Raw genomic sequence first — 13,786 nt, 5'->3', positions numbered from 1 at the left:
AATCGCCAAAAAATCAATGCACATAAGTTGACCGATTTAAATGTCAATCTTCACAAAATGAATGATGTAGATCACATCTATCGAGTCCGATTTTATCAAAACAACATGCATCAATGAAATCTCAAAAAGAGGTATGAAGGTAGGGATGACTTTGGGGAGGAGTGGAACCGTGTAAACTCACGTTAAGTACAGTTGCGAGTCGAGCATCAACATTTCATAGAACACTTGACTGTATTTCACATATACATGATTTATCTTTGTATAGGACGCTCTCTTTGTACAGTATGAAACGTACAAGGGAAGCTGTGTTACTGCGTATACACACGTCCTCTCCTCCCGAAAGTGGGCGGAGATGCCTCTTTTTCTCTTTTGCCTACTTTTTTTGCTTCCGTATGTTACTGTAAAAAAAATTTGCTGACTCCATGAGCCGCATCTGCTCCACCCTTCGGCCCCCGCCCATCGCGTGCATTTGCCATAAACGTCAAGATACAAGAGAAATGCTACCAATCGGAGCAACATAGACAAAAGCAACCGTCCGATCTGATATTCAAAAGGAACGGACGGTCGATCGTTCCACTGTCGTCATCTCCTCCGAGACCTCCCACAGCCGGGCTGCCTCGGCCTCGCTCGCCCCCAATCTCGACGTCGAAGCCTCGTTGCAGTCGGCAAAGTAGCGGCCGGAGACGCCGGAGAGCCTCGGGTGAGTCGCTACGTAGCACGTCGTCGCGGCTGCCTGAGACGAGCAACGGGAAATTGATCGGAAATCGGAGGAAAAAGAAAAAAATACGAAAACAATTCCGACGATCGCCGTCGAGATCGAGATCGTCACCTGCGGGATCGTTTTCAAGAACTTCGATGCGGAGAAGAAGACAATATCTGCACGAAACGAAGGAAAAAACGGTGAGAATCCTCGTGAAACGATTTAATCTCTTCTATAATGATCGGGAAAATGAAGAAATTAAGAAAAAAAAGCACCTGTAATTAGTCCTTCTCGTTCCCGCGTGAGCCGAGTCCGAACTATTCCCGGATGAACCGAGTTCACCGTCACATTCGCGTTCATTTTCTGCAATTCCACAGAATTAAGTCGGAATCAAGAGTCTCCGAGAACCAGAAGAAGCGATGGATTCCTCACCTTGAGACTCTTCGCAAGCTCTTTGGCGTGTAGAACGTTCGCCAGTTTGGAGACTGCATAAGCCCGAGTAGGGTCGTACTTGCTAGCGGAAAAGGAAAAACGGATTAAAAGATGTTAACGAAATGGAAAAAAATGGCTAAATCCGGTAACCGGAAATTTTTTCTCCAGATCTCCTTTTTCTTCTTACCTCTTCTTCTGCCACGACAATTCCTGATACTGGATGCCGTCGCCGTCGAACCAGCCGTGTATGATAGAAGAAACGTTCACTATCCGTCCTTCTTTCCCGGAAAGCTCCGCCGTTTCGATCATCTTGCTCAGCAATAGCTTCGTCAATAAAAAATGCCCTAAAATTCATGATGACCATCTCATCATTCGTCACCAATAAAATTCGAAGAAAAAAAAAAGTAAAAATAAGAGAATTTTGAAACAAACATTGCGGGAAAAATTATTACTTCCTTACCGAGATGATTCGTAGCAAACGTCATCTCAATTCCGTCTTCTGACACCGCATGCCGGTGGCAAAACTTGCCGGCGTTATTTCTGATTTTTTTTTCAGCAAACGAAAAAAAATGTTAAAATCGAAGCAGAAAAACAGTAAAGTCATGATTGAGAGACTAATGGCGGTATTAATTACATGAGGATGTTTAAGGGCAAGCCGAGCCGTTCGAACTCGGAAACGAAGCTCCTCACGGAAGCCATGGAGCTGAGATCCAGAACCATGACAATGATCTCTGCGCCCGGTATCTCCTCTCTGATCCGGCTCCTCGTCTCCTCTGCCGCTTTCACGTTCCGAGCCGGGAGGACGAGCCGCGCCCCGCGCTTCGCCATCACCCGAGCCGTCTCCGCGCCGATCCCAGACGTGGCTCCTGATCCAGAGCAGAACCAGTCGCTCAGCCAAAGAAAGAAACCGAAAGAGATAGAAAGATGCCTGAAGCAGAGGTTTTCGTTTGGCTAACCTGTGATGATCGCGGTGATGGAGCGGAGGGAGCACGAGCCTGCAGCTTCGGTAACCTGCTCGGCTGTGGACTTGGAGCCGAAGCCGCTCGGCCCAACTGCGCCGGTGAGGTATCTTACGACGTCCAGCATTCCGTTTACTGACGCGCGCGCACACACGCACAGAGAAAGTGAGTCTGAGAGTGGTTTGCAGGAGGGGCGCCGTTTCGGCATTTATATAAAGCCTGCGGTGGGCGATAAAAAAAAGGCTAGATGTGGGTCCCACGTCAAATTAACAGTAGGTTCAAGTCTTATCTGACGGTAAGACATAAAATAAATCATCGCTACAGGGGCCAAAAAGCTCTAGCGGTCGAAACGGGACTCACTCTGAGTCCCGGCGTGACCCGAATCTACAGTCGGACTCGAGCCTACCCCAAGTCAAGGCCACAGCCGATGGATAGAGGTGACGGTGAGAAAGCCCAATACTTTTGGTGCCTCTTCCCGAGCAAATGCAGCAAAAAACTAGACTGTGACATCAGAAAGGGGTCGGCTGTTCCGTTTTTCGTCATGACTATGAGCCATGAATGATCATTCGTCGATGTCCCCATTCCTTGCTGCACGAGTCGGGTCTAAAAAGTAAAAAAAAAAACCTTCTTTCTTCGTGGGAACAGTGCACGTGCACAGAGCCTTTTTCTACCCCTCCCTCCCTCTGCAGCGCACCTTCCCCGCCGTGTCTTGGTCCGAAGTGAGTCAGTGACAACAAAAAGTCAAAGATTAATGAAGCCTCGTGACTCGCACCCTTGGGAGAGAATAGGGTAGCAAACCAGCTCGAGCGAGGAACCGAAAGCCCAAACGGGTCCGGTTGGATCCTGAACCATCTGATATGCTCACCACCATGTTGGTTAAATTTGGTACAATGAGCCGTAGCATGATGCCGATATTTGTCGACCCTCAGCCTGGCCAAAGTTAAAGCATGTGGCCTCCAGATTGGAATTCGGATCAGCTTGGATTCCAAGGACGTCATTGAAATTTCAAGATGATCCTCACGCGGTTTTGAATCAAGACATAGTAAAGAATCAACCAATTCATAGATGGATTGAACGGGTTGAAGCTGTCTTAATCCATGCATGTCCTAACAAAAACTATGCTGCCAGGGACTTGTCACCCTCCTCCAGGGACATGTCCACTGGTGCGCTGTCTTAAGGGTCCCAATTTAGGGTAGACTGCCTTTCCACATGAATGGTCATTCTTGAATCGTGTGAACAATGTTAAATGGCATGTTGGTTCTAACTTTGCTTATTATATAGGAATAGGATGCCTTTTGACAAGAACGGTCTTTCTTGAATCGTGAGAACAAGGTTAAAAGACCTCTTGGTTCCAACTTGCTTATGGATGTATCCCAACTCTTGGAGTGTGTACACTAGTCTCAGATATTACTTGTTAGCCAGCTCTCCGTGGTCCAGTACTGTCCTTTTTTTGTAATGATAAGTGCGCAACAACCGAGGCACTTAATGGTCCTCAACGGATCTTAGTGGTCTTTATCACACTTTGGAGGACTCATATTGAGTGAGTGCAACGAGTCGCGATAGATGTCTATTAAAACTAACAAATGACAAACAATAAGAAAACACCCAGAAGATTTAAGGTGGTTCGACAAAGATAGCCCACATCCATGACCTAAACTATTCTCACTCTCTCAACGTCCTGCCAAGGGAGTGGTTGCTTTAGGTATATGTTGATTACAATTGGTAAGTTGCTTGTTACAATTGAATTTTTTATAGAATCTTGCTTGGGAAATTTAATAACTTTCTCAAACACAGAACTTTCACATTTGGAGAGTCCCGCTCTTCTGGAAACTTTCTTTCTCTCTCCATCTTTTTTTTTTTTAATGGGTAGGTAGGACGATCAGGATAGCTTTCCAAATTCACAAAACCCTGATTGAGTGAGCTTATTTTCAAATGCGCAGAGTCCTCATCACCTGGATTGACTGGACTTCTTTCCAAATACGCAGTCCTCATCGCCTGGATTGACTGACTTCTTTCCAAATGTGCAGTCCTCATTGTCTGGACTTCTTATGGAACGGCCTGACCTTGGATCCATACAGGCTGCATCTGAACCCGTTGCACTGCTATCTTAAACATCTCCCATTAAAACTCAGCGTGCCAAGAATAACGTTTAATTTGGACCATAATTCAGCAAACCGTTGGGCAGACAATGCCTTTGTGAATATGTTTGCACGTTGATCAAGAAGACGAGTGTTTTACCACAAGCTGCGTTTTTTGCATACCATCGTAAATGAGACGTACATCAATTTCTATATATGTGCTTACTCCACTGATGAAGAATAGGATGAGCTGTCATATAAGTTTCACTGACATTATCGCACCATAGCGTTGAGGGAATAGTGTTGGGCTACAAAGTTCTTTTAGGAGAAATACGATCAAGATGAGCTCTCCCGCAACTTTAGCAACTGCTCTGTGTTTGGCTTCAATGCTAGAACGGGCCACAATATTCTATTTCTTAGAACTCCAGGACAAAATGTTAGGACTAAGATAGACTGTGAATCCATTGGTGGATTTTCGATCGTCAGGGCAACAATGCCCCGTTTGCAATTGAAAAGACTTCTAAACTAAACTGAGAGACAAGTTGTATTATGAGCCCAAAGTGAATAGTATGTTTAACATACAGCAAAATACTTGTCCAATGATCAACAGTGGGCGACTGCATAAATTGACACACCTTATTCACTACAAATGAGAGATCTGGTCGTGTCAGCGTAAGACATTGCAGAGCCCTCGTAAGACTGCAAGATTGTATAGGGTCCAAAAAATCATTCTCCTTAATTTACAAAAAGAACACCTGACGTGGGTATGGGTGTTGTCATAGGTCTCGTACCAAATAGATTTGCCTTCTCCAAAAAGGCTAAGAGCATACATCTTTTGAGATAACAACCCATGTTTAACCTGAATAGCTTTAACACCCATGGAGATCACCCAAATCCTTTAAAGAAAAATCTCTACTTACGCACTCAAAGATATTTCTAATGGTAAAAGAAGAGTTTTCAGTAATTAGAAGTGTCAGTACTTGATCTCACAAATCCCATGGTGATCAGTGCTTGACTCAAGCGTTGATACCAAGCTTGAGAGGCATGTTTGAGGCCAGAGCTTTATGAAGCTTGCAAACTTGGTTAAGGTGTTCTGGATCTTGAAATCCAAGTGGTCAAGACATGTAAACAACTTCATTTAAATCACCATTCAAAAATGCATTCTTAACATTAAGTTATCTTATTTTTCAGTTGTAACTAACAGCTATAGACTACAATTGTTGTTGGTTTAACCACATGGCTAAATGTCTCAAAAAAATCAATACATTTTTCTGATTATATCCCTTAGTAACAAGACGGGCTTTGTACTATTTTAATGTACCATTAGCCTTTTTCTTAACTTTAAAAATCCACTTGCAGCCAATAACATGTTGAGCTGCCTAAGATGGTTCTAGAGACCAAGTTTTGTTGTGATTTAGAGCAGTCATTTCTTTCTACATAACTTCTCTCCAACGAGCATAACAGTTGGCTTGGTCAAAGGTATAAGGTTCATGGTCCTCAACATATTGAACAATAAGAGCATGGGAAAGAGGATACAACGTATTAAAATAGAGTTTAGGAATATGTGTACCATCTTGGGACCTAGTGGTCATGGAGTGAGTGCGAAGTGGTGGAGCAACGGGTACAAAGGCAACTTGAGTACTGGTCTCTATAATAGGCTGAGGTGACTTCGTGAGAGAAATTGGTTCATATTGGACTTCGTCATAAGAATTGGTGGACTTAAGACCATGTGTGGCCCTTAGTTCGATTGTGACTGGACTTTGGACAACTGGGATAGGAAGCGGTTCGTGAGAACAATTTAACTCCAGTTTTGAAACTAGTAGAACTGGACTCATGCTCATGGAAAGGAAATTTAGTCTTATTAAAGACCACATTTCTAGACGCAAAGATTTTATTAGTGTCCCTATTGAAGCGCAAATACCCTCGATGCATGAAATTGTACCCAATAAAAACATGGCACTATGATTTAAAGCCCAACTTGTGACTACGGTAAGGTCTGAGTCTAGAATTACAGGCACAACAAAAAAACATAAAGAATTTTGTAGTCAGGCCTTTGATTGAACAACACCTCATAAGGTGACTTGTTCCTACTAGTCAGGGACGACAACCTAATTATTAGAAAAATGGCACTGCTGAAAGCATAGGTCCAATACTTTGTTGGTACTTTAGCTTGACTCATGAGACATAAGCCAGTATCAACCACATATGATGTTTGCATTCAACAACACCGTTTTGTTCATGAGTGTGAGGAGATGACACTCTATGATCAATCCTACAACTATGCAAGTAAGGATCAAGGACTTGATATTCACCTCCACCATAAGTTTAAATTTTTTTAATTTTCTTGTTAAATATATTTTCAACACTTGCCTTAAATTGATGAAAAATATGCTCCATATCAAACTTATATGATATCACGTAAATCCAAGTAAACTATGAAAAAACATCAACAAATATAACATAATAATGATAACGATCAGAACTAATCACAGGAGTTGGGCCCCACAAGTCAAAATATATGAGATCAAGGGGTCTTAGAAACTTTATGATGATATAAAGAAAAAGGCAAGGCGTGACTCTTTCCTTACTGACAAGCATCACAAATATAATTTTCTACTTTTTTAAAGTAAGGTAAACCAAACTGACTAACTACTTGCTTCACTATCGGAAAAGTTGGGTAACCAAACTGTTGATGCCACCGATCCAAATTGGTCCTTTCTCCAACCACAGCCTCCATTTTCTAACCAAAAGGTACTCTTAGTAGGTACAATCCCTAATTATCTGTGCCTCACACGAGCTCTTTCTCGTTACTCGATCCTTTATACAACAAAAATCAAGATGGAACTCAAAAATGACATGATTATCATTTGCAAACTTATTAACTAAAAGCAAATTTTCACTAACTTCAAGGGCATGCAAAATATCTTTAAGGGGAAAATGAGTGCCCAAAGATAAAAACTCAGATGAAACAATGTTATTAATCTTAAAACCTGAGCCATTTGCAATCTTAATGGCATCTTGACCTTCTTATGGAGCATGTATAGCTAGATTGTTCAGATCGTGCATCACATGATGTGATGCCTCTGAATTCGAGTACCAACTGGCATCACTGGAGATCGACAATGTAACATGATAGGCATGTGCTTGAGTATTTTTTGCATTGTTGAGTACATTTGTGTCAAGATTGTGAGTGATTTGAAATCAGGTTTTGGTTGCATTATCACGGGCTAAACTTCAAAGGCCCATGCGACGTTGGGCAAACTTTGACCTAACAAGCCTTAGCGAGTTCCAAAAGCGAACACAACAGATCTTTTCGAAAGCAACAAGTGTGTAGGCAGTATTACATGCAAAAACATAATTACAAGGAGGCAACAATCACATAGAGCAGAGAGAGAATGAGAGAACAGAGGGAAAGAGAGAAATGTTCAACAATAATCAATTCATTAAACATGGGGTATATTGCATTTTGGCACCTGCAGGCCCTGGAGAGCGCACCCCTACTATGATGAAAAAGACCTTTTGGCCCTCAGTCTAAGTCAATTGCTAGTTTGATGTAGTGAAGCTCCCTAACCAAGTAGAATCATCGTCGCTCGACATGCACTCATCGAGCCCCTCGCAAGGGTGGATGGCGGCCAAAGCAGGCCCCACTCATGCCTGTTGATGCTCATGAAAAATTTGCATACTCATGAGCACCCCGTGCACTCTTATGTGCTACTCACGAGATATAGGGGTTGCCCACTCTGAACTGCACGCTGAAGCTCCTCTCCTAAGGCAAGTTACGTATTGCACGACTCAGACCACCCATCAATCTCCCTCTCTACGCAAGTCAAGAAGATGCAGAGAAAAAAGGTCATGACAGTATGGCTTGGTTTCTCTCAAAATTAACATACAACCAAATTGTTTTCATGATATGTCATGTTGAATTGTTGTCTCATCCCTGACCATGAGATTGGTTTTGATTAAATTGCCTATTATTGTAGCCTACATTGTTAAATTGTGTAGACTGAGTATTGGTCCCTTGCTGATTAATAAAGTTGAGTTTCACGTTTGGATTCAACATCACCCAATTGAGTTTCTTATGTCAACAACAATCCATGAAATTCTGTTAACGAAATGAGCTCCCGTTGAGTAGTAACATAGGTTCTAAAAGTAGAATACCGAGATGGGAGACCACGCAAAAGATGAAGAATCATATATTCCTCATTAACAGGTTTTGAAGCCAATGTTAATTCATGTCCTATCATTTTGGCTTTCTGAAAATACTCATCAAGAACAGGGACCCTTTCATAATGGTAGTAAGTTGCTCTTTGAGTTAAAGTATGCGAGAGTGAGAATGAGTGGCATAAGTATCTCTAAGAGTGTTCCAAACATCATGAGGTTTTCAGCCCCACGACTTGTGCATGAACACTTTTTGAACAAAAAAGATATTATCCGGCTTAAGTGAATCTGGTCTTGTTTAACCCAAGATACAAATTTTGGGTTTGGTTTCTGACCCTTTCCATAAGCAGTAGCCCTGGTCCTAGGCGGACTTGGCTTAGTCCTATCAATGAACCCATAGAGGACATGTGGCAGAAGTCACAGAGTGAACTGTGATTCCCACAATAGATCATTGTCTGTTGTGAGTTTTTTGATCAATAAATATTGAAGATTTGTTGGTGCAGACAACAAGGGGAGAGAGGTAACATTACTCATTTGTGAGGACACCATTAAGAATCAAACGATATAGAAATCAATGTGCACACCTTGTAACGAGCAGGATTTGCTGCAGACGAATACCCCAGCGATCACGAGCACCAAGAAGTCGATTTAGAGCTTGTGCTTTGATACCATATTAAAACTAACAAATCATAAAAACAAGAAGAAAAATTAACATGCAGAAGATTTAATGTGGTTTGACAAAGATTGCCTATATCCGAGACCCAAGCTACTCTTTCCCTCTCTCAATGTTGTGCCGAGGGATAGGTTCATTTATGTATATATTGGTAAGTTGGTTGTTACAATTCAACTCTTTAGAATTCTTCTTGGGAAATTTTGTAGCTTTCTCAGACATAGAATTTTCATATTTTAAGAGTCCTACCATTCTGAAAACTTTCTTTCTCTCTCCATCTTATTTTTTGAATGGGTATATGGGACGATCAGGATAGCTTTCCAAATTCACAGAACCCTGATTGACTGAGCTTCTTTCCAAATGCGCAGAGCCCTCATCACCTGAATTGACTAGACTTCTTTCCAAATGCACAGAGTCCTCATTGCATGGACTTCTTATGGGACGTCCGGACCTTGGATCCAGACACGCTACACTGCTATCTTTAACAATATCCAACCAGCTTCACTATAAAATACCAATCCGAAGGTTTGTCCTAGCCTCAGAGTTTTATGCCACCTGCATGACGACCAACCGTAGGTATGGCAAGCTTAGCGTGATCAGGTCGGGTGTCGTTTCTTAGGGTTATAAATCAAAATAAATAAATAAATAAGTTAAATCAACAACTGTGCACGCTCACCTACCCATAATTTGTTGACATGTACATAATCAGGAGATGAAGCAAACTTCTTCACTGTCTAAAACATTGATCTTGTACAAACTTCAGTTGCATGGTGTTCATACTTATAGATAATCAATGTTTCTTTTTTAAATTGGTCTTTTTATTTCTCTCAAACATTTGATAATTTAGTACTAGAGGATCATAATCTTATACAATAATGCCACTAGATTCGGGTAGGGATGATTGTAACATTGGAATCTGTGATATGGAAATGAGTTCAAATCTATAGGTTTTCATATTAGCCTTTCCAAGATTTGATGGATTCGATGAGGTTTCATCTATCATTATCTTTAGCATTTGATATTAGTTTTCATACGTATTGCATACAAAATTTCTTCATTTGAATCTACATAAATATGTGATTTGAGAGATTGAATAAAATGAAAAAGAAAGAGAGAATGTGAGACTTCCCATGAATATAGGCCTTTGGTCTGACCACATACATGTGTTTTTCTTATTTTTTCCTTTCTAATTTTTTACTTTTATTATTTTTATTCAATCCATTCTTAATTTTTCACACGCAATCCAACTGTCACGGGTTTACTCTTTCCAATAAGTCAGTGTGGCGCGACGGTCCTTCCTTACCGCCGCAAGCCTTTCTATCGCTCTGTCACGAGCATAGAATGTTTCGCAAACCCGCAATGTGTCAAGCTACCTAAGTTGGCCAGCTTAACAGCCAAAGGCTACGCACCAACACCTTTCCACGTGCTGCATCATTTTCATTGGCCCTGCGCACCACCCTGTGCTCAGCTGCTTAGTGAAAGTTGATCAAGCGCATTTTGTAATGTGCATTCCATGTAGTCCATGCCGCTTAGTGCATAGTCGCCCCATACCAGCTATCACTTTCGAAAGAGGCACAAACTTTGCCTTAGCTTTGCGTGCCATGAAGCATATTGCAGCTTCATGTTCACGACATGGCAAAACCTCGCCACCGAAGGAACAAGACCTTGCGGCCCCAAGTTTGAAGACCAGTTGATGATTGAACATCATAACGAAGAGCACCACCTAAACTCATTTGCCGACGCCTAGGCATTTACTCGCCTAGCCCTGAGTCACCATACTCGGTTGGAATCACCTAATGTGATCTTTAGGAGAATTAGCCATAACCCACATGCACCCTCGTACGTCCAACCGCTACGCGTGGGATACTCTTGCAAGCCGAGATGTTTTTAACCAAATTTCCAAAGGCAACATCCTCTAATCCGCTGGCACTGCTTAACCGAACAACGCTCCACGTTTGTGCTACCACACAGCGATGAACTAACGACGATACTGATGCCTATCTCATGTCGTGCTACCACCGCATGTCACCAATCAAGCAAATGCACACCGTGCGTTCCTACACTCAATGCATTTTTTATTCAATAGAGCTCCGCACTGCACATGCCCCATTTCGAAAGATCGGTCTGGGACATTCTCCCCCACCCAAAACCATTGTTGTCCTCGACAATGCTGGTGCAGGTAAGAACACAGTCTTCACTGATATGTCAGTTTCTCTTTATACTTATCTTTGGTTTACTCTTTTTCTTCAGCTTACTCAACTTGTTCGAGTTTACATCCACTATCGTCGCAACCTTTAACACGTCAAGTCTCATTCCTTTAACGCATCTTCAATCACTTAGGCAGCGGTCTTCTGCTTTATCAACATAGCGTATTCTCTGCTCATGAGACCCAAGTGCAGTCTCAAATACAAATGGGTCACCCTCGCCCACACGACAAACTTGTCGTCTTTATGATCATGGTTGGGGTGCCTTTCAACCCCAGCAGGGGCAAGTCCAAGCCCTTCGTGGTCCTCACAGATAAAGACGACCATCAATACGTTCCGCATGGATATCAACTCCCTTAAGCATCAACTTGTGTTTTTTAACGGTCCAAACTAGTCCTCAAGTGGGGGATGCCTTCTTAAGTATCACCTCAAAGTGGTCATTCAAAACATCTTCCTGGGCACTCGTCCTCACATGGGCACCTTAGGCCCAACGTTCCCTCAGAAACCAATGAGCCACGAACAATAACTTTTTCTGCACATATAATCCATTGAGGATTTGCCAACTCAAAGGACCAAAAAAATGAGCATTATGCTCAATTTGAGCACTCCGCTAACCCACAATCTTAGAAGAGAATCTAGAAGTTAAGTTGAGTCTCCCATACCCAAAGGTGCAAATCTATCCAGCCGAATCCAATGTGCATTCTCTACATGCGAAAGGCAAACGTCACACTCTACTTGTGAGCCTAACGCACAACTGGTAGGAAACTTTGGCTTATCTACTTTCCCTTAGCCAACTGAACAACAACCTTACACTTCTGCTTGTCATCGACAAGATGTCCCATACCAACTTGACAACATCTTGCTTCTGTGCTCGGTCAACCACACTTCAGTTGCAAAAAATTATGTAACCAAGATAACCCATCATTGTCCTCTTCAGTGTCACACAATGAAAGGCAAGGTCTTCGTGAATCTTTCTACTCTGATGCCAATTGTCACAGGCCTATTTCTTCAATAGGCCAGTGTGATGCGACATTCCTTTCCTTACCGCCACAAGCCTATCTAGTCGCTCGATTGCCGCTGCGGAAGCTTTGAGTATAGAGAGCGAAAGAGAAGAGAGAGAGGAAAATTGCAATCACATGAAGGTAATCACAATGAGGGTGAACAAAGAAAGCTCAACGTATTTGCATTCATTCATTGTTTTGCCCGAGGGCATCTTACAGTTCAGATCTACGGGCTAACCCTTCAGGGTATTGATCAACCTGAACTGAGGTAAATGGTGGCTTGGAGAAAATTATAAATGACTCAACACTTACATCATGACTCAACCAAAGCAAAACAGACTCTAGACACAATTGTACAAAGTAGGTCACAAGGGAACATGAACCATGGAGGATCATGTTGGGCACTTGCAAATAGTGTTTCAGATGTTGAAGGAGAAGGACCTCTGTGTCAAGCGAGAGAAGTGTCTCTTTGGACAGGCGGAGATCAACTTTCTTGGCCATGTTGTGGGGCATGGTTTGCTGCGCATGGACGGGCAGAAGATAAAAGTCATCCAGGAATGGTGTCCGCCAACCAAAGCACTAGAGTTGTAGTCATTCCTTAACTTGGCGAATTACTATCGGTGGTTCATTGAAGGATACTTCTTCATTATTGCTCCCCTCATGGATTTGCTGAAGAAGAATCAGGTATGGCTCTGGATAAGAGCGTGCCAAGATGCCTTCGATAGCTTGAAGAAAGCTTTAATGAGGGAACTTGTACTACGATTGTCGGACTACACAAAACCTTTTGAAGTTCATACAGATGCTTCAAACTTTGCCATTGACGGAGTTATCATGCAAGAAGGACATATGATTGCTTATGAGAGTCAAAAGTTTAAAGGATGCTGAGAGGCGCTACACGATGTATGAACGTGAGTTGACGACCATCGTGCACTGCCTCAGGACCAGGCGACACTACCTTCTGGGTGCCCAATTCATCATCAAAACGGATAATGTCGTCACAAGCTATTTTTAGACGCAGAATAAGTTAACGCCCAAGCAAACTCGATGGCAAATGTTCCTGGTGGAGTTCGACTTCGCATTAGAGTATAAGGTGGGGAAGACCAATGTTGTTGCTGATGCCTTGAGTCGCAAGGCGGAACTGGCAGTTGTGCATGCGTAGCCTTCCGAAGTTCACTTGGAGGGTGCGCTGCTGGACCGCATCCGCAAAGGTATGCATGCAGCAAGACACAACGGCACAACACCTTGTTTCTCTTGTGCAAGCAAGAAAAACTCAACGATTTTGGCTATGGGATGGCCTCCTCGTGACAAAGAGAGGACGTGTCTTCGTGCCGCGGTGGGGAAGCCTCCGTCGTGAACTGCTTAAGGAGTGCCATGATACACTATGGGTCGGTCATCCAAGTCAAGAGCAAACCTTAGCACTTCTTGAGTATGGCTACTATTAGCTGCAGATGAGGGACGATGTGGAGGAATATGTGCAAACATAACTCATCTGCCAGCAAGACAAGGGGACCAACAAGAAGATTGTCGGTCTCCTTGAGTCACTGCCTATTATAGGACATCTTTGGGAAAGCATTTTCATGGACT

At 42.7% G+C, this 13,786-nt stretch overlaps 1 protein-coding gene across 1 annotated transcript; it reads right to left on the bottom strand.

Moving 5' to 3' along the window:
- Nucleotides 1-332: 332 nt before the first annotated feature.
- Nucleotides 333-2,218, bottom strand: LOC149833063 (short-chain dehydrogenase TIC 32, chloroplastic-like). The gene is made up of 8 exons (XM_090012693.1): nucleotides 2,089-2,218; nucleotides 1,767-1,998; nucleotides 1,593-1,672; nucleotides 1,320-1,476; nucleotides 1,133-1,214; nucleotides 976-1,063; nucleotides 830-876; nucleotides 333-733 (listed from the first exon to the last, which is right to left on the bottom strand). The coding sequence occupies exons 1-8, from the start codon at nucleotides 2,216-2,218 to the stop codon at nucleotides 548-550; spliced, it is 1,002 nt and encodes a 333-aa protein (XP_089868819.1). The 3' UTR covers nucleotides 333-547.
- Between the last annotated feature and the right edge of the window lie 11,568 nt (nucleotides 2,219-13,786).

The sequence above is a fragment of the Nuphar pumila genome, chromosome 7 (genome assembly GCF_984573655.1).
Source record: "Nuphar pumila chromosome 7, dmNupPumi1.hap1.1, whole genome shotgun sequence".
Taxonomy (NCBI): domain Eukaryota; kingdom Viridiplantae; phylum Streptophyta; class Magnoliopsida; order Nymphaeales; family Nymphaeaceae; genus Nuphar; species Nuphar pumila.
Note: the sequence above shows the minus strand (reverse complement) of the source record. Positions and strands in the feature narration are given on the sequence as shown.

Excerpts from the sequence above, each read along its gene's own strand:
- LOC149833063 (XM_090012693.1), bottom strand. The coding sequence starts at position 2,218 with ATGCTGGACGTCGTAAGATACCTCACCGGCGCAGTTGGGCCGAGCGGC. Across the intron at positions 1,999-2,088 it reads CATCACCGCGATCATCACAG|GAGCCACGTCTGGGATCGGC; the intron begins GTTAGCCAAACG and ends GCTCTGGATCAG. Across the intron at positions 1,477-1,592 it reads GTTTGCTACGAATCATCTCG|GGCATTTTTTATTGACGAAG; the intron begins GTAAGGAAGTAA and ends CATGAATTTTAG.